This window comes from Notolepis coatsorum (genome assembly GCF_963971535.1).
Source record: "Notolepis coatsorum genome assembly, chromosome: 5".
Lineage (NCBI taxonomy): Eukaryota > Metazoa > Chordata > Actinopteri > Aulopiformes > Paralepididae > Notolepis > Notolepis coatsorum.
In genome coordinates this window covers 161,016,321-161,040,828 of record NC_140169.1, presented here as the reverse complement: position 1 = coordinate 161,040,828, position 24,508 = coordinate 161,016,321, and the positions used below count along the sequence as shown (strand labels likewise).

At 48.3% G+C, this 24,508-nt stretch overlaps 1 protein-coding gene across 1 annotated transcript in view; it reads left to right on the top strand.

Annotated features, from left to right (window-relative positions):
- The window catches only part of myo3b (myosin IIIB), a gene marked incomplete at its 3' end in the record, with an annotated part of 495,246 nt that overhangs the window by 362,379 nt on the left and 108,359 nt on the right, over window positions 1–24,508 (top strand). Inside the window, 2 exon segments of the mRNA XM_084314352.1 lie at window positions 10,910–11,021; window positions 12,066–12,228. Of these exon segments, the coding sequence (XP_084170478.1) occupies window positions 10,910–11,021; window positions 12,066–12,228 (275 nt within the window).

Here is a 24,508-nt window from a genome sequence, read left to right as displayed (position 1 = left end):
GGAGAGGCAGGGAGGGGAGCGAGGAGAGGCAGGGAGGAGAGGTAGGGAGGGGAGCGAGGAGAGGCAGGGAGGAGAGGTAGGGAGGAGAGGCAGGGAGGGGAGCGAGGAGAGGCAGGGAGGAGAGGTAGGGAGGGGAGCGAGGATAGGTAGGGAGGAAAGCGAGGAGAGGTAGGGAGGGAGGGGAGGTAGGGAGGAGAGGCAGGGAGGAGGGGAGGTAGGGAGGGAGGGGAGGTAGGGAGGAGAGGTAGGGAGGAGAGGTAGGGAGGGGAGCGAGGAGAGGTAGGGAGGAGAGGTCGGGAGGGAGGGGTGGTAGGGAGGGGAGCAAGGAGAGGTAGGGAGGGGAGCGAGGAGAGGTAGGGAGGAGAAGTAGGGAGGGGAGTGAGGAGAGGTAGGGAGGAGAGGTAGGGAGGGGAGCAAGGAGAGGTAGGGAGGAAAGCAAGGAGAGGTAGGGAAGAGAGGTAAGGAGGGAGGGGAGCGAGGAGAGGTAGGGAGGGGAGCGAGGAGAGGTAGGGAGGGAGGGGAGGTAGGGAGGGGAGGGAGGGGAGGTAGGGAGGGAGGGGAGGTAGGGAGGGAGCGAGGAGAGGTAGGGAGGGAGGGGAGGTAGGGAGGGGAATGAGGAGAGGCAGGGAGGAGAGGCAGGGAGGAGAGGTAGGGAGGGCAGCGAGGAGAGGCGGGGAGGGAGCTCTTGTTCTTCTCCTCCATTTTGTTTTCCTCTTTGACCAGAGCCACAACACAAGGGATGAACCACTGGTTTCCACCCAGAGCTTTGGAAGCTCCTGAACAAACAATTAGAGCGCCGTTGTCCAATGCTGGTATTTTGTAAACCGCGACAAGGGGGTAGGTGAGGGCGTGTGTGGGGGTGGGGGTGAGGGCGTGGCTGCGGGCAGGGGTGGGGGTGAGGGCGTGGTCGCGGGCGGGGGCGAGGGCGTAGGCGGGGGTGAGGGCGTGGGTGGGGGTGAGGGCATGGGCGGGGGTGAGGGCGTGGTCGCGGGCGGGGGTGGGGGTTTTGGGATCAGTGTAGGGGCCAGGCTAGACAATGAGGCATGAACGCGCCGCAGAGCTGATGCACGCTGATAGGCTGATGGCCGCCTTCTGTGGCCCATTGAAATAAGAGACCATCATCAATTCAAAGGAGCCGCAGACAATGTACCTCTGTTGGGGAGATGTGTCCCGGAGAGAGAGAGAGAGAGAGAGAGAGAGAGAGAGAGAGAGAGAGAGAGAGAGAGAGAGAGAGAGAGAGAGAGAGAGAGAGAGAGCAGTGTGTCCCGGAGAGAGAAACACACACAGGAGAGGGAGGGGGGAGAGAGAGAGAGAGAGAGAGAGAGAGAGAGAGAGAGAGAGAGAGAGAGAGAGAGAGAGAGAGAGAGAGAGAGAGAGAGAGAGAGAGAGAGAGCAGTGTGTCCCGGAGAGAGAAACACACACAGGAGAGGGAGGGGGGGAGAGAGAGAGAGAGAGAGAGCAGTGTGTCCCAGAGAGAGAGAGAGCGAGAGAGAGAGAGAGAGAGAGAGAGAGATAGAGAGAGAGAGAGAGAGAGAGAAAGAGAAAGAGAGAAAGAGAAAGAGAGAGATTTTTATTTACATAATTCTCATTACAATGTACAATGTGTATGTCAATACAATTAAACAACTAACTACACATTATATCGGGCAACATGTGTCCCCATCACACTTAAAACCACATGAGATCTCACAATAAAAAAAATGCTAAAATACACCTGTCCTTCTGCAACACAACAAAAAAACATTGAAGCTCCACCCAAACAAAACAAGTATCCATACTTCCATTCAACACATAATATGTCATCAAGAACAACATATGAGCAACTCAAAAGGGTCCCGTCAGTCCATTTGTGTCAGTTTTTATCCAGCTCATGAAAAAAAATATCCCCTTCATCAGGACCTTCCGTTCCACCGAAATAATCCTGCAACAGGTATTGTTCCCCGACGCTCCGCGCTTCAGTCCAATCGTCCAGACAGACCCTGTTGTGACAGGCCGTCCTCAGCCCCAATAAAGAAGCCACTTCCTCTGACCCGGCTACATTCACAACATCTTTCAGTGTCATTGTCCCAACTGCTTGCAGACACTGTCCAAGCCCAGGTTTACTCCCTTCCTGAATGTCCAGCCGGGCTCCACACATCAGAAGCTCCATTATCATGGTAACATTATATTATCCAGTTTTCTGAGCTTCTGCACAATTTTCCTCAGTCTAAAAACGTCCTGGGAAGTGTACCCCCCATTGTTCTTCAACCTCATTTGAGTCCTTGCTGAAGAAATAAACATCTCTAAATCTTCAAAAAAATCTTCCACTTTGACACTTCTCAAATTTTTTGTTGTGTGCAGGAACTTCTGTATCTGCCTGACTGCATAACATTTTTTCCGTTGTGAATCAGACACTTGAGAAGCATTTGGGAACTCATATTCCTCAACACTTGAGATGTAATCCCCCCATTGTTTTTCAATCTCACCCCATTGCTTTTCAACCTCATCCTCGTCCATGCTGGACTGAGAGGAACCTGTGTCTTCTACACCCTCCTGACTCTCTTTGACCAAACTTGTCACTCCTTTCTTATCCTGAGAGCCCACCCCTCCATCACTTCCCACCACGCCATCCACTGTCTGACTGTGTACATTGTCCACCACCTTCAAATGTTCCCCTATTACTTCACTTGTCATATTTTGTTATTCCTTTTTTTACCCTGACGCGGTGTTGGGCTTGGGGGGACAAAGAAAACTCTGCTCTCCCCTTTTACCTCGCCACTTGTTGAAGGGGGGGCAGCATCTCTGATTCCCACCTCCTTACCTACACAACCACTGGTTGAGGGGGGAACAGCGTCTCCCACCCCTCCCTCCTCTGTACCCGCACCACCCGCACCACCCCCTGTTACCCCACAGTCGCCACTAGTTGAGGGGGGGGCAGCTTCCCTCACTCCTCCCTCCTCTGTACCAAGGCTCTGCTCCGTACCTGCTACACCGGTTCTGTGGCCCTGCATCTGGATACTATCTGCTGCGCTACTGACGGTCTGCAAAGGGCCACTGTTTACATTGCTGACGGTCTGCAGCGGGACACCGTCTACACTGCCGACAGCCTGCAAAGGATCACTACCGACAGTGCTGACGGTCTGCAGCGTGACACTGTTGTTGTCACTGCTCTCAGCTCTGCGCTGCCACACTCCGAGTTCTCCCTTCTCTACACCTGCACTACGCGCAGCTTCGTCTGGGATCACTGTCCCTGCGGCCCTGCGCGCAGGCTGAGATTGTGCGCCTCTCCCCTCTTCCCTCACACAGTCTCGGATTAAATGTCCCTCTTCCCCGCATCTGAAACATTTTGAGTTTCCAGAGTTCACAAAAACAACGTAATCAAAATCATCAACTCTTAATTTTAAAACCAAATCAATCTCTTCTCTGTTGTTCTCGAGAATCATTAAAACTTGGCGTCTATGTGACACAACATGTTTTAACAACGGAGATTTGCATCCAGAGATTTCCCCATTATCGGGGAAATTATCCTCCCATATCTTGCAAGTTGATTTATCAGTACTTCATCACTTATGAACGGCGGGATGTTATTTATATTAATCCTTCTGCCTGGTGTGGAGAGATGCTCCACTGTAATACACACATCCTCGATATTGATTCCTGATTCAACAACCGAGTGCACCTTCTCAAGGCAGTCTAGGAAAATAACCACTCCACCATTCATCCTCGCGGCTGATTTCACACTTTTATGTCCAACGACTTTACCTATTGCCAAGCTGCAATCCTCTACGGACACATTAGAAGCATTAATCTTTACACCATGCTTCCTGCTCATTTTGACAAACTCCATACTGGCGTCTGACGTCAGCCAGCAAACCAGCCTGGCCGATGCGACTGCCAAACAAACAAAACACTCCCACTTAACCCTATACACACCAAAAACACACAGCAACCCAACACAACACTATAATACAATATCCCATAAACAAATTAACAAAATAGACAGATAAAGATAGAAAAAAACTCACTACACCTTCAATCTCCAACCTCTCCAATCTCTCCAATCTCATTCCCAGCATGCACTGAGAGAGAGAGAGAGAGAGAGAGAGAGAGAGAGAGACAGACATGAGAGATGTTTTGATTTTTATAAAAAACTAAATTTTTTACTAAAACTACACAAGATGCAACAAAACGTTCAAAATTAAAAATACTCTACAACTCAAAACCAAAAAACTAAAAACAAAACAAACAAAAACAAAAAACACAAAACAAAACAAACAAACACACAAAAACAAAACAAACAAAAAAAATCAATTAGGGACAACGATGCTGAAACTGAACCAAATTGTCACTTTGAAATTTTCCCCCATAGGGAAAAAAAAACCTAAACGATCCAAAGTTCTGGGCGTATCAGAGAGAGAGACACCGGAGAGGCACTGTAGAAACCGTAGTCCTGAGAAGAGCGTCTCTAGCTTCACCTTTCCCCGTGTGGTACAACACATCAGGCCTTTGTGCGTGTCCGACAGACTCCAGTCAAAACCTATCCCGTGGATAAACAGGGCCGCCCCGTCAGCTGACCATCCTCCTTCAGCCTTATCACATTTGCTCCTACCGTCCACCAGTTTTATATCACATGGCATCGATGATGTCGGGGGCCGAAAACAGAGCAGGGGGATCGAGATGCACTCTGGACCGACATCCTCATCAGACAGTATGTTACCCTCGCCTCCCCGTCCGAGGCCGCCTTTTCCTCCCTGGTTCAGATGCCGCTCCAACATCACCTCCCACTCCCCCGTGCGGAGACTGGCAGCCCCCAGTGACTTCCCATCGAGCAGTCTGATTCGAGAGCTCAAAACCCTGATGAAACCCATTTCCGAACATCGGGTAGAAATTAACCAGCAAAGTCCGCTTTACCATCATCCTCCAAGGCTGAATCAGGAAACCGTTTATTTCGGCGTAGAACATGATGAGCCCCACAGTCATACCTTCCAACCCTTGAACAAGGTACCGGTGCCGGTAACATAAAAAGACGGCAGAGACAACATCCCCCATGACGACTCTGATGAAAAGTCTGCCGAAGGAGTAATGCGTGGCCTTCCCATCGGGCATGAAAACGATACGCTCTGCTCCTGTCTCTGAATCCTCCATAGTCCCAGTCTTTATAAAATTCCACAAATGTATAAGATTACATGAGCTGAAAAAAAAATAAATAAAAAATGTCTCAGCCTCCTTGCCCCGGTAGCGGGACACCTTGAAACGTCCAGCCCTAAGTGATAACACACCAGTCCCGTCAATAAAAAAAAAACTCTCATTTAGAAATAAAAAGGTAAAACAAACAAAAACAAATAAAAACAACAAAACTACACCGATTCCACTCCAGCCTCCACCATACTGGGGCCCTGCAGCACCTTCTGCACAATCTTTCTCATCCTGTACATATCTGTGTCAACAAAACGACCATCTCCTTTAAACCTCATATGTTCCTTTGCTGCCAAAACAAACAAATCCTTATCCGGAGAAAAAAATTTCCACCTCTACTCCCTTCCTGTTCTTTGTCAACTGTAAAAACAGTTTCATTGCATCCATTGAATATGAAAAAAAAGTTAACGAAGCATCGCTCTCATATTCCTCATCATCATCAACACACATCTCCGCCCATGAACTCCCCTGTGTACTCTGCGTACTGCTGAGTTCTTCCGTCACACCTGTCTTCTTAGCTTGAGAGCTCGACAACCCAACTACTTCAATCTTCCTCTTCTGCCTAACAACCCTCATCCCGCTGTCCCCCTCTCCCATGTCAACTTCCTCCACCCTGACCCCCTCAACTGAGTCCCTTGACCCTGTCCCCTCAACAGCTACAGCCACCCCAGGTACACTCCCCTCATCTGTAACCCTTCCCGCCACGACCCCCCCCCCACATTTTCATGCCCATCATCTTCCCCTTGTATTACAACAGGTCTACTTGCCACCTCCGTAATCCTTCCCACCACGACCCCCCCCCCCCCCCCCACACATTTTCATCCCCACCATCTTCCCCTTGTATTACAACAGGTCCACTTGCCCCCTCTGTAATCCTTCCCACCACGACCCCCCCCCCCCCCCCCACATTTTCATCCCCATCATCTTCCCCTTGTATTACAACAGGTCCACTTGCCCCCTCTGTAATCCTTCCCACCACGACCCCCCCCCCACATCTTCATCCCCACCAACTGTCCCTTGTATGTCAACAGGTTCACTCCTCACCTGGCTATTTAACGTGTCCCGGCTGACACAAGCTCCTTCTACCCCCCCCCCCCCCCCCCCCCCGTTCCATCTCCACCATTCTTTCCCCGTACTGCAATCTCAGCCGTACCTACTCCTTCCATTTCCTTATCACTTCTATCTGGTACGATAACCTTCTCAGAAATCTCCCCACTACCCCTCTTCCCCTGTCCCCCCCCCCCTCAACCCCTCGATTCATACCCCAAGCTGCTCTTCCTTTCTTCATTGCACTCTCCCCCTCCTTTTCCCCCCTGCTCGGCCCCTCCCCAGGGCACGCTTGCCTCTGATGCCCCTCCCTTCCACACGCAAAACAGCGCATGTTTTGTGACGTCGCAAAAATAATATACTCAAACCCGTCTACTAGTACTTTAAAATTAAGATCCAACTCATCATCACGTTTGTTCATTATAATGAACGTCTGCCTTCTGTGAGAAACCACATGCTGTAGTTCAGGTGCCTTAAAACCCGAAGACATTTTCCTTAAAGGAGCTACAACTTTCCCAAACCTGGCGAGTTCCCTTAATATAAGCTTGTCGCTCACCAACGGGGGAACGTTTGACAACGTCACCTTAATGGCAGGTGTTGTGAGCGGCATCACAGACACAAACGTACCACGTATGACCAAACCGTCCGTTATCAGTTGATTAACCCTAATCAAATCATCCACAAAGAAAACAATTCCCCCATTCATCCTTGCCGCAGACTTAACGGCCGGAGCACCTACTATTCCCGCAACAACGAGACTGCATTCCTCCACTGAACACGGAAATGCCGGCGCGACTTTGAAACCATGTCTCCTGGTCAGCTTAGTGAAGTCCATGCCACCGCGACAGCAGACAGCTGCCTAAGCGAAGAGAGAGAGAGAGAGAGAGAGAGAGAGAGAGAGAGTTTGTTTGCTTTGGCAATGTAAACGTACGTTCCCCATGTCAATAAAGCCCATTTGAATTCAATTTAATTAAATTTTATTTAATTGAGGGAGAGAGAGACACACACACGAGAGAGAGAGAGAGAGAGAGAGAGAGAGAGAGAGAGAGAGACACACACACACAAGAGAGAGAGACACACGAGAGAGAGAGAGACACAAGAGACTTTTGATGTTCTTTGTTAAAACATGTCAACTGGAGGGCGGTTAGGTGGTCGAGCGGAGATTGCGTTCGTCACCAGCCCCGGAGCTGTGAGCTTGGTTCGCCTGTTCGAATCCAGCTCACAGCTCCGGGGTTGTCACCAGCTTGGCTGGCCGTCTGCACTGATACAATTGGCTGTATCAGAGGGTGGGAGAAGCTGGCGGGGTGGGTCCGGGTCGTTGTAAACAGCGACTCCTACAGTTCGGTCGGGGCGCCTGCTAAGCGTGGATTGGACGTGAGGGGGATAGTGTGGTCCTCCCACACGCTACGCCCTCTCAATGAGAATCCGCGCTGCCAGGTGAAAAGAAGCGGTGATTGGCTGGACGTGTGTCGGAGGAAGCACGTGGTAGCCTCCACTCTCCCAAATGATCTGACTGTGGGGGGTAAAGCGCAGCGACCAGGAAGGGACTGGGAATTGGCATATGACTAACATTGGGATGGGAGAAAAATCGGAGGAAAATGGAGGGGAAAAAGACCAAAAAAAAAAAAAAACGTGGCTAAAAACAGTCAGTAGAGACACAAAAAATCTCACGGCATCTTCATAAAAACAACACACACACCCACACACTCACCCGCACACACACGCACACAGGGCCGCCTGGGAGAAATGCGAGGCCCTGTGCGAGATTTAACGCGAGGCCCCCCCCCCCAAAGGTAAAAAAAAAAAAAAAAAAAATTATATATATATATATATATATATATATATATATATATATATATATTTTTTTTTTCTTTTTTTATATATACAGTCAACATATTCTTAAATAATAGCGCTGCCCGAGGCGGGGCATGATACAGTCAACATATAGCAAAAGAGAGAGCGAGAGAGAGCTCCCGTTCTACAGTCAATAAGTGTACAGAGAGAGAGAGAGAGAGAACATGTGTTTGTCATGTGTGTGTGTGTTAGAGAGAGACTAGAGCATGTATGACAGATTCAAAAGGACAAAGATCAAAAGAGAGAGAGAGAGAGAGAGAGACACATTGGAAAGAAATTGAAATGCTATTTGGCCCTAAACAGAGAGTACACAGTGGCAGAATACCTGAGCACTGTGACTGAAGATCCTTGAGCACAGCCTAGCCATCGAGAAAGGCCGCCATAGGCAGACTGTGTGTGTTAGAAAGAGAGAGAGAGAGAGAGAGAACATGTGTGTTTGTCATGTGTGTGTGTGTTAGAGAGAGACTAGAGCATGTATGACAGATTCAAAAGGACAAAGATCAACACTTAAATCCAACAAGAAGAGCAGGGTATACCAGAGAAACCAAAGCAAGGAGCCAATGGCCGACATCAGCTAAATAGGCTAGCCAGGTACTGTGAGACACCAGGCCACACACAGCTTTGGCCAATGGCCCAACGCTACCCAAGCTACACAAGCTACACAAGCTACACCATTCACACACAGCACATGTCGTATCTCCAAATGTTGTGAAGTAGCATATGTTTTGCCTGGAAAAAAACATCGTTATTAACAAAACATTCAGGAGGGGAAGGAAGGAAGAGTGGGGTAATGTCATGACATTTTCATTAATCTTAGTTACCTGCACGAGGGCGCAGGGCGAAAGGCCGCAACACAGGTCTCCACGTTGACGAAAGGCCTCTCGCTGCCTTGTCATGGTATACATGCATACAGCCAGGTGCTCTCACCACCAGGCACACACCGTTAGCGTTAGCTACTAGTAGTATTAGCTAGTCGACCAGTTTGGCTCCAGAGAGAGAGAGAGAAAGAGAGATGTCAGATCCACGGCGGGTATATAATCATAGGTTGACTCACGGTCACTCACCATAACGCAGTATCAACGTGGAAGGAGACTTTCTTGGCCCCACGGTGTAATTTCTTCTTCTTCTTCTTCGAGCACTTTCCGGCAGACTGGACACCTTTCGGCGTATTGCTGCCTAACAGATTTATCTGCTCACAAGTTATCTTCTCCTTCTTTTGAAAAGACATCCACTCGCCTCGCCTCGCTCCTCTGGATAGCTTAGCTAACGCTAGTTAGCATTTAGCTAAGCTAGCTAATAGCCGACATCATGGCTCCGGCCATTTGTCCCGCTAGCGAGAGGCCTTTCGTCAACGTTCCTTGGTGACCGACCGACCGACTGATAATGATGATAATGACCGACCTCTTTCTTCGTCTTCGTCTTTGACTAAGCATAGTCAAAAGCTGCACGCTGAAAATGAAATAGTCAAACGCAGCTGACTCACGCTGGAAGCATCTCGACTCACGCGGCGCCGGCGGGCGTACTACTGTCTACACATGACGTAAGTAAAACCACTCCCTTCGTTGAAACCTGCCTGCTGCTGCAGAACCCCAGCTGAGCTCCAATAGTGAGTATGTCTGCAGGACCCAGGAACAAGTCAGACACATTCTACAAACGTGTCTAATGTGAAATATATAAGCATATAAGCAAAACTAGATTTTAGGTCTGTGATGAAAAAGGGCCTCGCGGGAAGGGGGGCCTCGCAAAAAAATAAAAAAAAATAAAAATAAAATAATAAAAAAAATTAATAATTTTTTTTTTTTTTTTTTTGCGAGGCCCCCCTCCCGCGAGGCCCTGTGCGACCGCACTGCTCGCACACCCCCTGAGGCGGCCCTGCACGCACACACACACACCCACACACACACACACACACGCACACACACACACCCACAAACACACCAAACAAACCCCAAAAACGTCCTTCAGCACATAAACACGAGAGAGAGCGAGAGAGAGAGAGAGAGAGAGAGAGAGAGAGAGAGATAGAGAGAGAGAGAGAGAGAGAGAGAGAGAGAGAGAGAGAGAGAGAGAGAGAGAGAGAGCAGCACTGCCTCCTGCCTCTTAACCTGCCTCCTACCCTCCTCAATAAAGGAATATCTTATCTTATCTAGCGTTAGGATCCGATCTTGTACCTACTCTGCTTACAGTACTTCGGCGTCACCTTCCTCTCAAGAGGGTTTATCTATTCCTCTCTAACCCTCTCTCCTCTCTCCTCTTTCCTCTTTCCTCTCTCCTCTCTCCTCTCTCCTCTTTCCTCTTTCCTCTTTCCTCTCTCCTCTCTCCTCTCTCCTCTTTCCTCTTTCCTCTCTCCTCTCTCCTCTCTCCTCTTTCCTCTTTCCTCTTTCCTCTTTCCTCTTTCCTCTCTCCTCTCTCCTCTCTCCTCTTTCCTCTTTCCTCTATCCTCTTTCCTCTTTCCTCTCTCCTCTTTCCTCTTTCCTCTTTCCTCTTTCCTCTTTCCTCTCTCATCTCTCCTCTTTCCTCTCTCCTCTCTCCTCTCTCCTCTCCCCTCTCTCCTCCTCTCTCTTCTCTCCCCTCTCTCCTCCCCTCTCTCTCCTCTCTCCTCTTTCCTCTCTCCCCTCTCTCATCACTCCCCTCTCCTCTCTCCTCTAATAATAATAATAATAATAATAATAATAATAATAATAATAATAATAATAATAATAATAATAATAAATTGAATTTGTATTGCACTTTTTGTTCACTGGGATCCCAAAGTGCTACAGGGTTAAAACATAGTTAACAAATTATTCATAATTATTAGTAAAAAAAATACCTCTCTCCTCTCTCCTCTCAGATATTACTACCTTGCCTTCCGGGCCCACCAGTTGCCTGAGACCAGTAAGGAGAACGTGGTTGCCATCCTGGAGCGGGCCAAGCTGGAGAGCTGGGTGCTGGGGCAGACCAAGGTACCAAGTCATCAACACTTCATCTCATCACAATAGTAGTACACTCACTTTATACATGAATGAATGAACGAATGAATGAATGAATGAATGAATGAATGAATGAATGAATGAATGAATGAATGAATGAATGAATGAATGAATGAATGAATGAATGAAAACTTTATTTAACAGATTGCAGAATGGGTACAATAAGGGGATGCAGACCAGAGAAAGACGTTTATATACTTTATACTGCTTTCACCGTCTACTACCTACCTCATACTATAGTCTACCCATACAGTATAACTCTGTATGATAGCATGTACAATAGTGCTGTATATACCATATACCATTCATTCATTCATTTTGCTTTTATTTTAAATTTGTTGGACCTTATGGTGTTCTTGTTTTGTTCTTGACTTATTGTTATGTTTCTTATTGACTTGTTTAAAGAAGACGTGTCCGGCCCATGGGGACATTAACGTGTGTTGTTGGGCCTTACAAATACATTTGATTTGATTTGATATATACATTTATATATCTATATTTACCGCATAGATATATATATATATATTAATATCTGTCTGAATATACCTGCAAATAATCCTTCTATATACCTACTTATACACCTGCATATAACCTAAATAACTCTCTTAATAATGCTGTATATACCGTATACTGTATATATATTTATTCTTATCAAATTCTTTTGGGGAATTAACTGATAGAAAATGTATCGAAAATGTATCAAAAATGTATCGAATCGAATCGAATCATGGTCAAATGAAGAGATTTCATGATGCATTGAATCGTTGCCTGAAGAATCGTAATCGAATGGAATCGCTGTGAGGTCGAATCGTTACACCCCTAGTATACGCACAAGCTTTTCAATAGCATACGTATGACATACAGTGACAGTATAGGGCCTAAGCGGCCCCTCATGTGTGTGCGTGTGTGTGCGTGTGTGCGTGTGTGTGTGTGTGTGTGTGTGTGTGTGTGTGTGTGTGTGCGTGTGCGTGTGCGTGCGCGCATGCGTGTGCGCGTGTGCGTGTGTGTGTGTGTCAGGTGTTTCTGAAGTACTACCACGTGGAGCAGCTCAACCTGCTGCTCAGGAGGGTGATGGCGCGTGTGGTGGTGATGCAGGCCTACACCAAGGGCTGGCTGGGGGCGCGGCGCTACCGTAGGGTGAAGGAGAAGAGGAGGAACTCCGCCATCGTCATCCAGTCAGGTGAGACCAGGAGAGGTCCCCCCCATGTCCCTCATTTTTCCCACGTAGGGATGTTCGATATTAGCATTTCTTTACCGCTATCCGATATACCGATATTGTCCAACTCTTTCAGGTAACTAACATTACATATCTCATATGTCGTGGAATTAACACAACATTATGCATACTTTTGACAATAAAAGGCTTTTGCTTTTCGGTCGGGCCGCTTTTGTATATAAGATGTTGTGAAGGGCCAGATTAAACCGAATATATATATTTATTTATATATATATATTTAATTGTATTTGTATATTCTCTAATATTCCTTGATATCCCTTGTATATTCCTTGTACAATATGCATTGAATATCCATTCTAGCCTACTGAACATCCCATAATAGTCTCCATTCTACTATTGGTCGAGACCTTGGTGCCAGGCTGCCATACCCCCCAGACCCAGTTCAAACGTACCGCTCAACATGTACGAACAAGTCCTAGTTCCGCGTAGGAATCTGGCTACCGCACCACTAACGGTACTATTTGTTCATAGTGCGTATATATACTGCGCTACTAAAGTAGGACTTCCTTTTTAGTCCAGTTTCTTACCCTCCAATAGAGTGACAGACGTAAAGCCTCCCCGCGACGCCACGTGTGGGAGTAAGGCCAAGTTCGGCCTACCATCGGTATTGAGACATCGTGTATATTAATATTTGAATAGTCATATTTGGCACTATATCGTCGAGTTGGACGTAGTCTATTAAGCTAATAATAGTCTATTCATATGTAGTGCTTCGTGCGGTGAGAATACTATCGTAGTCAGTACCCCATCGTTTCGGGCAGAGAACTGGCTGCTTATCCAGGGTGGCCGACCCCATGTGAGGCTGCACCCGAGGAGCCCCAGAGCCGACGAGCGAGTGGACCTGCATACCGGATTATTCTACCGACGACAGCCCGCCTTCCCAGGCACGGATTATGCTTTGTGTACAGTGATTATTCCATGGATAAAGACCCCCGACACTGCCGTGTGTTGGAACCCCCCCCCCTGGAGAGGACGCAAGGTGAGGAGGCGCTCTGCAAGACGAGGTCGCTTCACGAGAGCCGGCCCACAGAGAGTCCAGCTGCTTTCATCTGTGGTCCAAGGATCGCTGGCGCATTGAACTGCACTACTGTGGGTTCACCCAGGATACCCTTAGCCGGACGAGGCAGCCAGACTCTACCCCCCCCCCCTCCTACTCCTGTTGTCTTACAAGCGACCGGATTAACCCCCCTAGTGTATCCAGTCTTATAATCATTAAAGTATCATTGCTGTTATTCCTTAACTATTCCAGGTCGTATATTTACCACCTGCGCCATCAGAGATTGGACATTCTCTATTGATATACCGACGAATACTCTTTGCCATAAAAGTGCATACTATTTCAATTCATAAATGTAATTAAGTGATTAAGTGCTTGCTCTACACACCATTGCTGTGTAGGAATAAATACATACTTCGACTTCGTACATTTGTGTTGGATCCGTTTCATCTACGTGAGAGTGTTTATCATAATATATTTATGCCGAGTACTGGGTGGCCGAATATAAAGTACAAAGGTAGTGGTAGTAAGTATCATATCTAACAATACAGTCAGGGAATTGTACCCCTCAGTTACAATTGGTCCTTCGAGCCGGAGGGTAATTAGTGTAATATTAATATAGTGTTATTAATATTGAAATGGCCTATGATGAACACTCCACGAAACGATCCTCCTAACCAACACCCGCAGCGCGAACGACGGCTCCCTCAGTACTTAGAGGCTTACGCTGTCAGTCAACAACCTAGTCTTCTACTAACAGTAAACGCGGTAAAACTAGAAAGTAAAAGTATGTCTAACCCCAACGCCCAGACTACCCCGACCATAGAGGCCCCTACGGGTTCTAATGTAACTGACCAAGTTCACGGTGGGGACCAGTGGGAACCCGACATGACTTCACACCCCGCCAGTACTGAAGAAGTAGTCCCCGATGAGTCCCGGGAGGAATACAACGCTACCGAGAGAGAACTCGGCACGGAAGAAGACGGGGAGAGCACCGTGGAGATAGAGCTCCAAGGCTCCGCAAGGAGTACCCCGAGGGAAGGCTCCCCTATACAACCGCCTTCTCCCAGCGAGGCAGAGAGGACCCTACAGCAGGCCTTCCTCATCAGCCTGAACGCCGCTGCTGAACGCGACCGACTGCAGATCCAGCAGCGGAGCGAAGAAGAGCATATACGTCTAGAAATAAGACGCATTCAGAGGGAAGAGAATGTGGCCCGAGACCGAGCAGACAGCCAGCGAGCAGCTGCTGGTGCTCTACGGGACGCAGAGCGCGACAGACAGCAAGCGCAACTAATAGAACAGCTGATCAGACGGACAACACCCTCTCCCTCCGCCAGAGGCTCCAGGAACTCGTCTAGACACACCTCCAGGGCGGCATCCCCTAGCCGAGTAAACAACCCTGAACTTGACCAACAGACGAGGTCTATACCCCCCACAGACCACCTCCCCCCACCGGTCCAAGCGAGACCTAGCAACCGGGAAGGAGCAGCATATCCTGTGGAGAGGCTAAACCAGAGACTACAAGCACTGGATGACCTAACTGAAGACGAAGAGGAAGAGGAGGAGAACCACGCCCGACGACAGCACAGTACTCTACCGGACCAGGAGGTCCGGTACAGCCCAGGCTATACTCCCGCGGAGCTGCGCTACAGACCCCCGACTCTATACCCGGGTGGGCACGACGCACGACCCGCACCGAGGAACAGCACCTGGACAAGCGGGCCATGGTACACTGCCGGTACCAGCCCATACCAAGGAGCGGGAGGAGACTCGCCTAGGAGGCCTCTCCCCCAACGCTCGCCGATGTATCCACAGTCAGCGTCATACATTGGCACGCCTATGGTACCCGACATCACCCAAGAGAACCGGGCCCAGTATACAGAACTCCGCATGTGTCTGGAGACCATGTTGGTGGATGTATTGGATGAACGCCATAAATACGCCATCCTACTGAAGCACTTAAAGGTACCCCACGCACATAATATAGCGCTCGCCTACGCGACTTCCACCACCCCATACACAGCAGCGCTGGTAGCATTGGACCAGAGGTATGGGCGCATATGGGATTACGTGATCCAGGAGATCCGACACATCGACCGCTTACCCCCAGCAATAGACAATCGAGCACTGGACGACCTGTCCATCAGAGTGCAGTCCCTGGTAGGGATGTTGGGAGCGCAGAGAGAGAAGGGGAGGCATGAACTTTACGCCAACTCAAATGTGGAAAGGATCTTGGAGAAGCTGCCGCCCGCTCGACAGGAGCGTTTTAGGCGGCAGAGAGACCACCGAGACCCGAATGGCCCCGAACCGAACCTCCTCGATCTAGCAGACTTCCTGGCGAGAGAAGTCAGCAGCCTACGGCTAGATACATTCGGACGGAGCACCCCTGGCTCCAGAGAAGGAACCAGACGACTAAATGATGGAAGAAGATCGGTGACTGTGATGCACCAATCGGAGTCAGTACCGAGCAGCAGGAGCCACAGTACCCCCTCCAGAACGGAGAAGTGGAAGATAGTGTGCCCCTACTGTGAGAAAGAACACTGGCTAGCGCAATGTGACTCCTTCCCCAAGCTGAACGCGGAGGAAGCAAGTCAATGGATAAAGTCCAACAAGCGCTGTTTTCGCTGTGCGCGCTCACACATGGCAGCCGAATGCCGCTTAAAGAAAAGGTGCACCAAGTGCGATGGAGCCCATCTGGACATACTTCACGACAGTAACAGACGGCGCCCTTCACCCGCACCATCCAGCAGCAAAGCGAGCGTCATGTACATCGATCCCGCCAGCAGCAGTGGAGCCCGAGTACTCCTAAAAGTAGTGCGTGTGACACTAAGCTACCAGAATAAAGTCCTGGACACTTACGCCGTCCTCGATGACGGGTCAGAGAAGACCCTTCTGCTCGCCTCCGCTGCGGCCCAGCTAGGGCTGCGGGGAAGCGAAACCCAAATGACAATTCGGACAATAAGACGAGATTTGAAGACGATAAAGGGCGAGAATGTCTCATTCTCTATCGCAGCAAGCGGCCAGCCTGAGCGACGGTACCAGATTACAGACGCTTTCACCAGCCAAGAAATAGGACTGTCGCGGTACACATACCCCGTCGCCAAGCTGATGGAGAAATATGCACATCTGCGCAAGTTACCGATCCCGCTCATAGACAATGCTATGCCGACCCTGTTGATAGGCTCCGACCATGCAGACCTCATTGTCCCGATAGACCGGGTTCATACCGGACCCCGAGGCTGTCCTGCAGCAGTCGAGACCCGTTTGGGATGGACTCTCCAAGGCCCGCTCGCCAAATCTCTCAACCGAAGTACAGCCACTAGATGTCTCCACTCCCGAGTCACAGAGGGAGAAACCGCACTCCTGCAACACGTAGAGCGGCTATGGACCTTGGAACAAATGCCCTTTAAGAACGGAAAGAAAGACATTCGCTCTAAAGATGACATTTACGCCATTCACCTCCTCGAGACAGGGACCAAGAGAGTCCCGGTCAACGGCGTGTTGAGATACGCCACGCCACTCCTGCGGCGAGAAGGAATGCCTACTTTCCACGCCAAGACAGACGCCACAGAACGGTACCTGCTGAACACGGAGCGGCGCTTAGCCAAGAACCCCGCCCAAGAGAGTGTATACCGCGCTGAGATTGAGAAGCTCATCACAGCGGGACACGTCACAAAGATGGACATTAAAGAGGCTGACCAGACCACTGAATCGTGGTACGTGCCTCACCACAAGGTCCATCACAACGGTAAAGACCGCATAGTATTTAACTGCAGCTACCAGATCGGATCCCAAAATCTGAATAAAGAGTTACTGCCCGGTCCCACACTCGGCCCCTCCCTACTCGGCGTTCTACTCCGCTTCCGCCAGGAAAAGGTGGCCATCAGCGGGGACATTAAAGGAATGTTCCTGCAGGTGAGATTAGTAGAGGAGGACAAGCCCCTGTTACGGTTCCTATGGAGAGAGAAGCCAGGAGATGAGCACCCAGCCATCTACCAATGGGAAGTCCTCCCCTTCGGAACGACGTGCAGCCCCTGCTGTGCTACATTTGCACTACAGAAACATGTAGCAGAGGACCCAGCAGCGGACGAAGAGGTCCGACACAGCGTAAAGAACAGCTTCTACGTAGACAACTGTCTACAAAGCCTTTCAACCCAGGAAGAAGCCGAGGCTCTCCTGATTAAACTCCGCGCCTCATTGATCAAAGGCGGCTTTGATCTCAGGCAGTGGGCCAGCAGCGATCCGCAAGTACTGCGCAGCCTCTCCTCCGAGGACAAGGCAGCCAGCAGCGAGACCTGGATGGCTACAATCCCGGGAGAAGCCCAGGAGATGACCCTGGGATTGGTGTGGCGATTCAAAACAGATTCGCTTCACTACAGACACAAGCCCCTGACTACGGAGCAGGGAAGGCCGGCGGCGGCGCCGACCACCAGACGGAGTGTGTACACAACACTCGCCCGACAATATGACCCGCTAGGATGTATTCTACCGTACACCACCAGGGCAAAAATGATTGTACGAGCATTGTGGGACAAGGACCAGGGCTGGGACGACCCCATTCCCGCACACCTTGCATCCACCTGGAGAGAGTGGGAGATGGAGCTCCACTCACTCCCAGGCGTTAATATGCGCCGAAGCTACTTCCCACCCACGGTGAGGCCAGAGACATGTAAAATGGACTTACACGTCTTCAGTGACGCCTCAGAGGTCGCATACGGATCAGTAGCCTACTTGCGGGCCCAAGAAGAGGGGGGAGAGATCTACACAGCATTTGTCCTCGCCCGCTCGAGAATAGCCCCACGCAAGCAACAATCTATCCCACGCCTAGAGCTCTGCGCAGCCCTAGCCGGAGCGCACCTAGCCACGCTCATCCAACGTGAGCTCACCATACCGGTGTCTAGAACAATCCTGTGGTCAGATTCCACGACAGTACTCGCCTGGATCAAATCGGACTCATGCAAGTACAAAGTCTTCGTGGGAGTCAGAGTCACCGAGATTCAAGACTTAACCGAAGAGTTAACCGGAGAAACAGAGTGGCGCTACGTTGATACAAAACAGAACCCAGCTGACGTCATCACCCGGGGAATGCCCCTAGATGACCTCACCCGTCGCAATGTCTACAGTGACGGCCCAGCATTCCTAAAGCTCCCGGAAGGAGAGTGGCCCACGCCTATCCCGAGGGAAGCCAGTCAGGAGGAGGCTGAGAATAAGAAGCCTGTGTTCTGTGGATTGAGCACTGTTATCTCCGCAGACCCCAACATAGATGATTGCACTACCATAGAGAGTGCACAACAAAGGACATTCCTACTGCACTACCTACCGTCTCTACAGACCCGCCAGAAGTGGGTAAAGGAGAGAGACAATTTGACAGAAGGAACGGTCGTCATGATTATTGATCAATCACTGCCCAGAGCTATGTGGCCGGCCGGCCGCGTAAGCAAAGTGATCACCGGTGCCGACGGCAAGGTCCGAGCAGCTGAAGTGCTTGTCCAGGGGCGCGCACTTACACCCGTCCCGTGGCGAGGCTCATAGAACTGCCCCGACTCCCAGACACAATCGATGATGACCATGACCCTATAACCCGATGACTTTGTGAAGTTGACTGACCCCTACAGCAAACCCTTATGTGTAAATAGACAACGCGATTAATCTGTCTCTGCTTAACTGATTAGGTCTGGGACCAATCAGGGGGTGGCTGTTGTGAAGGGCCAGATTAAACCGAATATATATATTTATTTATATATATATATTTAATTGTATTTGTATATTCTCTAATATTCCTTGATATCCCTTGTATATTCCTTGTACAATATGCATTGAATATCCATTCTAGCCTACTGAACATCCCATAATAGTCTCCATTCTACTATTGGTCGAGACCTTGGTGCCAGGCTGCCATACCCCCCAGACCCAGTTCAAACGTACCGCTCAACATGTACGAACAAGTCCTAGTTCCGCGTAGGAATCTGGCTACCGCACCACTAACGGTACTATTTGTTCATAGTGCGTATATATACTGCGCTACTAAAGTAGGACTTCCTTTTTAGTCCAGTTTCTTACCCTCCAATAGAGTGACAGACGTAAAGCCTCCCCGCGACGCCACGTGTGGGAGTAAGGCCAAGTTCGGCCTACCATCGGTATTGAGACATCGTGTATATTAATATTTGAATAGTCATATTTGGCACTATATCGTCGAGTTGGACGTAGTCTATTAAGCTAATAATAGTCTATTCATATGTAGTGCTTCGTGCGGTGAGAATACTATCGTAGTCAGTACCCCATCGTTTCGGGCAGAGAACTGGCTGCTTATCCAGGGTGGCCGACCCCATGTGAGGCTGCACCCGAGGAGCCCCAGAGCCGACGAGCGAGTGGACCTGACTACCGGATTATTCTACCGACGACAGCCCGCCTTCCCAGGCACGGATTATGCTTTGTGTACAGTGATTATTCCATGGATAAAGACCCCCGACACTGCCGTGTGTTGGAACCCCCCCCCCTGGAGAGGACGCAAGGTGAGGAGGCGCTCTGCAAGACGAGGTCGCTTCACGTCTCTCCTCCGTGGACCGGAGAGAGCCGGCCCACAGAGAGTCCAGCTGCTTTCATCTGTGGTCCAAGGATCGCTGGCGCATTGAACTGCACTACTGTGGGTTCACCCAGGATACCCTTAGCCGGACGAGGCAGCCAGACTCTACCCCCCCCCCCTCCTACTCCTGTTGTCTTACAAGCGACCGGATTAACCCCCCTAGTGTATCCAGTCTTATAATCATTAAAGTATCATTGCTGTTATTCCTTAACTATTCCAGGTCGTATATTTACCACCTGCGCCATCAGAGATTGGACATTCTCTATTGATATACCGACGAATACTCTTTGCCATAAAAGTGCATACTATTTCAATTCATAAATGTAATTAAGTGATTAAGTGCTTGCTCTACACACCATTGCTGTGTAGGAATAAATACATACTTCGACTTCGTACATTTGTGTTGGATCCGTTTCATCTACGTGAGAGTGTTTATCATAATATATTTATGCCGAGTACTGGGTGGCCGAATATAAAGTACAAAGGTAGTGGTAGTAAGTATCATATCTAACAATACAGTCAGGGAATTGTACCCCTCAGTTACATAAGAACTTGTTCTTACTTGCTTGCCTGGGTAAATAAAGGTTAAATAAAATGTAAAAAAAAATATATATATTTGAGGGGCGGCTACGTGGCGCATTGGGCAAGGCGCTCGCAACGAATGCTGGAGACTAGGCTCGAACAGGATGCCTCCACATTGGCCGTATTACGGGGAGGGAAACTGAAGGGTGGGGATCGGGCGTTGTGGACAGCGACTCCTACAGGTCGGTTGGTGCGCCTGCGCAGTAGAATCAAGAAGCGACGGGGGCGGGGCCCCTCCAAAGCCCAGACCCCCGATGCTGAAAGATCGAGCTGCGCAGGTGAAAAGATGCGACGGCTGTTACCTCGAGTATCGGAGGGGACTCGTGCTATGTATGTCTTAGTCCACATTGCAGCCGGCTTGTGGGAGGCAAGAAACAACGTTCGATGGGAGAAAAATAGAAAATGGGAGAAAAAGTTAATAAAAAATATATATATATATTTTTTTTTACCGATCATTTCCGATGACATTTTAATGCCAATATCGGACATCTCTACTCCCATGTCTCCCATGTCCCCCTTGTCCCCCACATCCCCCATGTCTCCCACATCCCCCACGCCATGGCTCTTCTGTTACCAATTTTCCATGGGCGACTAAAAACACAGTTCTTCAATCAATATATTGAAAAAATGTATAAATAAAAAAGAACCTTCTTACCGTCTTCTACTATCATGCACTCTTCCACTAATTAATCTTTCTTGTCTATATTGCTACCTACTAGGGGTGTAACGGTACACAAAAACCACGGTTCGGTACGTACCTCAGTTTTGAAGTCACGGTTCGGTACGGGTTTTCGGTACAGTTGGGGAAAGTTTGGCTTTCCATGTTCCACTCAGGGGTGATGTAGCGTGCAGTAACTAATTGTACTTGTATGGCTGTCAACGAATATTCTATATTGAAATTCATAATCGAGTTTTGAATTCAATTCAGCACGCAAAAAAAAGTTCTGCATGTGCGTTCGTTAGTGGTTAACGTAACGTTGTATTCGTTCGGTACACAGCCGTACTGAACCTTAGGTCCAGTACTGAAACGGTTCGGTACGGATATGTGTACCTTTACACCCCTACTACCTACTATGCTAATATGTCTCTGCTACTATGCGCTCAACACTGCAGCACCAAAGTTTCAACACTGTTTGATGATCATTGTTACTCAACTGATAGAGTTGTACCCTTCCTGCTGACTTGTCGTACAGAACCTGTAAGTCGCTTTGGATAAAAGCGTTGAGCTAAATGATTAAGTAAATTCCGGTCAGTCCCAATACAAACAAACCAACAAAAAAAAAGTATAATAATAATAAAAATAAATTAATTACTGAAAGAATATGTAAACAAAGGAAAAGTATGAATTAATTCCAATACAATATCTGTGGCAGTTAAAGCCCACATGGGGTTAAAGGTCAGGCACGTTTACAGGTAGGATCCGAAGAGGGGGGGTCACGCCGTACGAGAAAAGGCGACAGTGGCTCAGGAGGTAGAGCTGGTCGTCTGGTAATCGGATGGTTGCCGGTTAGATTCCGGCTCCTCCTGGCAGCATGTCAAAGTGTCCTTGAGCAAGACACACACAGTAACACCCTAACCGCTCCCGATGAGCAGGTCGGCACCTTGCATGGTCGCCTCCGCCGTCGGTGAGGGAATGAGTGAGTGAACAGGTGAATGTGAGGCATGTCTGACTCTTTCAACTGTATTCAATGTACAGTTTTTACGTCAATGTACAGTTTTTACGTCAAATGTATATACTCTTTTCTGGACTCTTTTTGTATCACAAACAGTACTGTATTTGCAAATCTGGTATGTCATAAATGTATAGATGTAGCAGTACTGTCTATCTGTATGTCATGTATGTCATATATGTTATGATGAATTGAAAATGGGGGACCCTGAGGTAAACAAGACGAAAGTCTTTCTCTGGTCTGCATCCCCTTAACAATTGTGGGTATTGAGCTGGAGCCTACTGTATTGTACCCATTCTGCAATCTGTTAATAACGTTTTCAATCAATCAATCAATCAATTTAACCCCCAGATGCAGACCATCTACCAGACAGAACGTGTTTATTGATGTATCTCTAGATGCCTCTCGCTCTTGTGCACTCAATCATTACAATATCTAAAAGAATATCTGAAGAAAAAAATAAAAAATAAAACTTACTTCTTACAATTCTTCTTAGTATCTTTTTACTATTATGTCCCCTAATACTATACTACAATTCTTATACTACCACCTATCATGCTAATTATGTCTATACTACTATATTATTTGATGAACAACACCACACTGACCCTTAGCTGCCAGAGATACACCAATCCTGCTGACTTGTTGTTCACAATCTGTAAGTCGCTTTGGATAAAAGCGTTCAGATAGATGGCTTTAATGTGAATTGTAGTCGCTCATGCGTGGTTAGCCACTCTGCCCCTGGTGATGGCTCACAGGAATTGTTCTTTGTGTAAGAGGAGTTATCTTCCCAGTTATGACACTCGGATTGCATATATAGAGATTATAGTTTACCATCATCTCCACTAATGAAAATGAGAACGGGAAAGAGGTACCCTATTACATCAAGAAAGAGGTACCCTATTTTTTTTAAACGTGGGTGTCCCTTTTGTCGCTTGAGCCCCTATATATCGTCCGAAATTCCCATCCACGGTCCTGACCAGATGACAATAACTCCAATCGACTCAATAAAGGAAAACCAAAGGAAAACTAAACAAGGCAAAGCAAATACAGAAGCAACCGTGTCACAAAACAACAAAATGTCATGTGGTAAAAACAGACCCGCAGAAATAAAACCGAACAAAAAGGTGAACCGACCAGTTCACACATCACCACGTAACGACCAAAGGCCCTGAATGACTGTGACCTCAGGTTTGATCCACCCGCCCCTTGATGAGTGATGAAGCTCAGCTTGAGCCAATCAACCAGGTGTTCAGGAGACTCTACAGGAAGGGGCGGGGCTACCTGAGAAGAGGAACGTAGGAATAAAGATGAACACAATAGGTGAATTATTTAGCACCATGTCAACTATGATATGAACGAGATGACTTACCTATACTAACCTAATGTTTTACATGGTATGAATGAGATAACTTACCTAAACTAACATAATGTTTAACATGGTATGAATGAGATAACTTACCTAAACTAACATAATGTTTAACATGGTATGAATGTGATAACTTACCTAAACTAACCTAATGTTTAACATGGTATGAAGGAGATTTGATTTGATTTGAAATCTTTATTTCGAACATGCAATGAATACAAACAAACAATAACAAAAAGCAAAACAACTCAATCTACATGTTCAAAAAGGAGTAGGAAGAAGTATACACTTATTTAATCCTACCCCTTTTCCACTACTCAAATGAGTGTACTATTTTAAAACATAAAAAAGAAAAGAAAAAGAAAAAAATATATATATAAGCAAAACAAAAAACAAAAGAGAGGCAGTTAAATCATTTTGTGTCCTGTACTGTGCAGGACAGTGATGCAACAGTAGCAGGACAGTGGATCACAGTGATTAAACAGTAGCAGGACAGTGATGTAGCAGGACAGTGGATCACAGTGATGTAGCAGGACAGTGGATCACAGTGATGTAGCAGGACAGTGGATCACAGTGATGTAGCAGGACCATTGGCGGGGATATAGACGAGGCTGCTGCCTTAGGGTCCGCCCCCCCCCCCCCCCCCCCCCCCCCCCGCGGGCCCGGGACTGAATGGAGCTCCCGTTCGTGGGACTGGATCAACAGACTGACTGTGCGTTTGTTTTGATTGTAGGCTCCTCCCGTTTTGCCAGTACTGTGGTACGACTGATATCGTGTGGTTTAGGAACAGGGCGTTTTACACAAATCCAGCGCTCCCTTTCTTGGCTGTGACGTAGCCACGTAAGTTTCTTGTGCCACGTTCACGTTACGTGGGAAGAAACGGAAGAACCAGCTTCCGACTGGGAAAAACCATTCACGTCAGCCTCCTAGTGGTAATTCCTACTAGGACATATGGGATTTTTTAAAGACCACGATATCTCCCACTTCGCGTCACGAATTGCGGAAGTATGGATGTGGGCGTT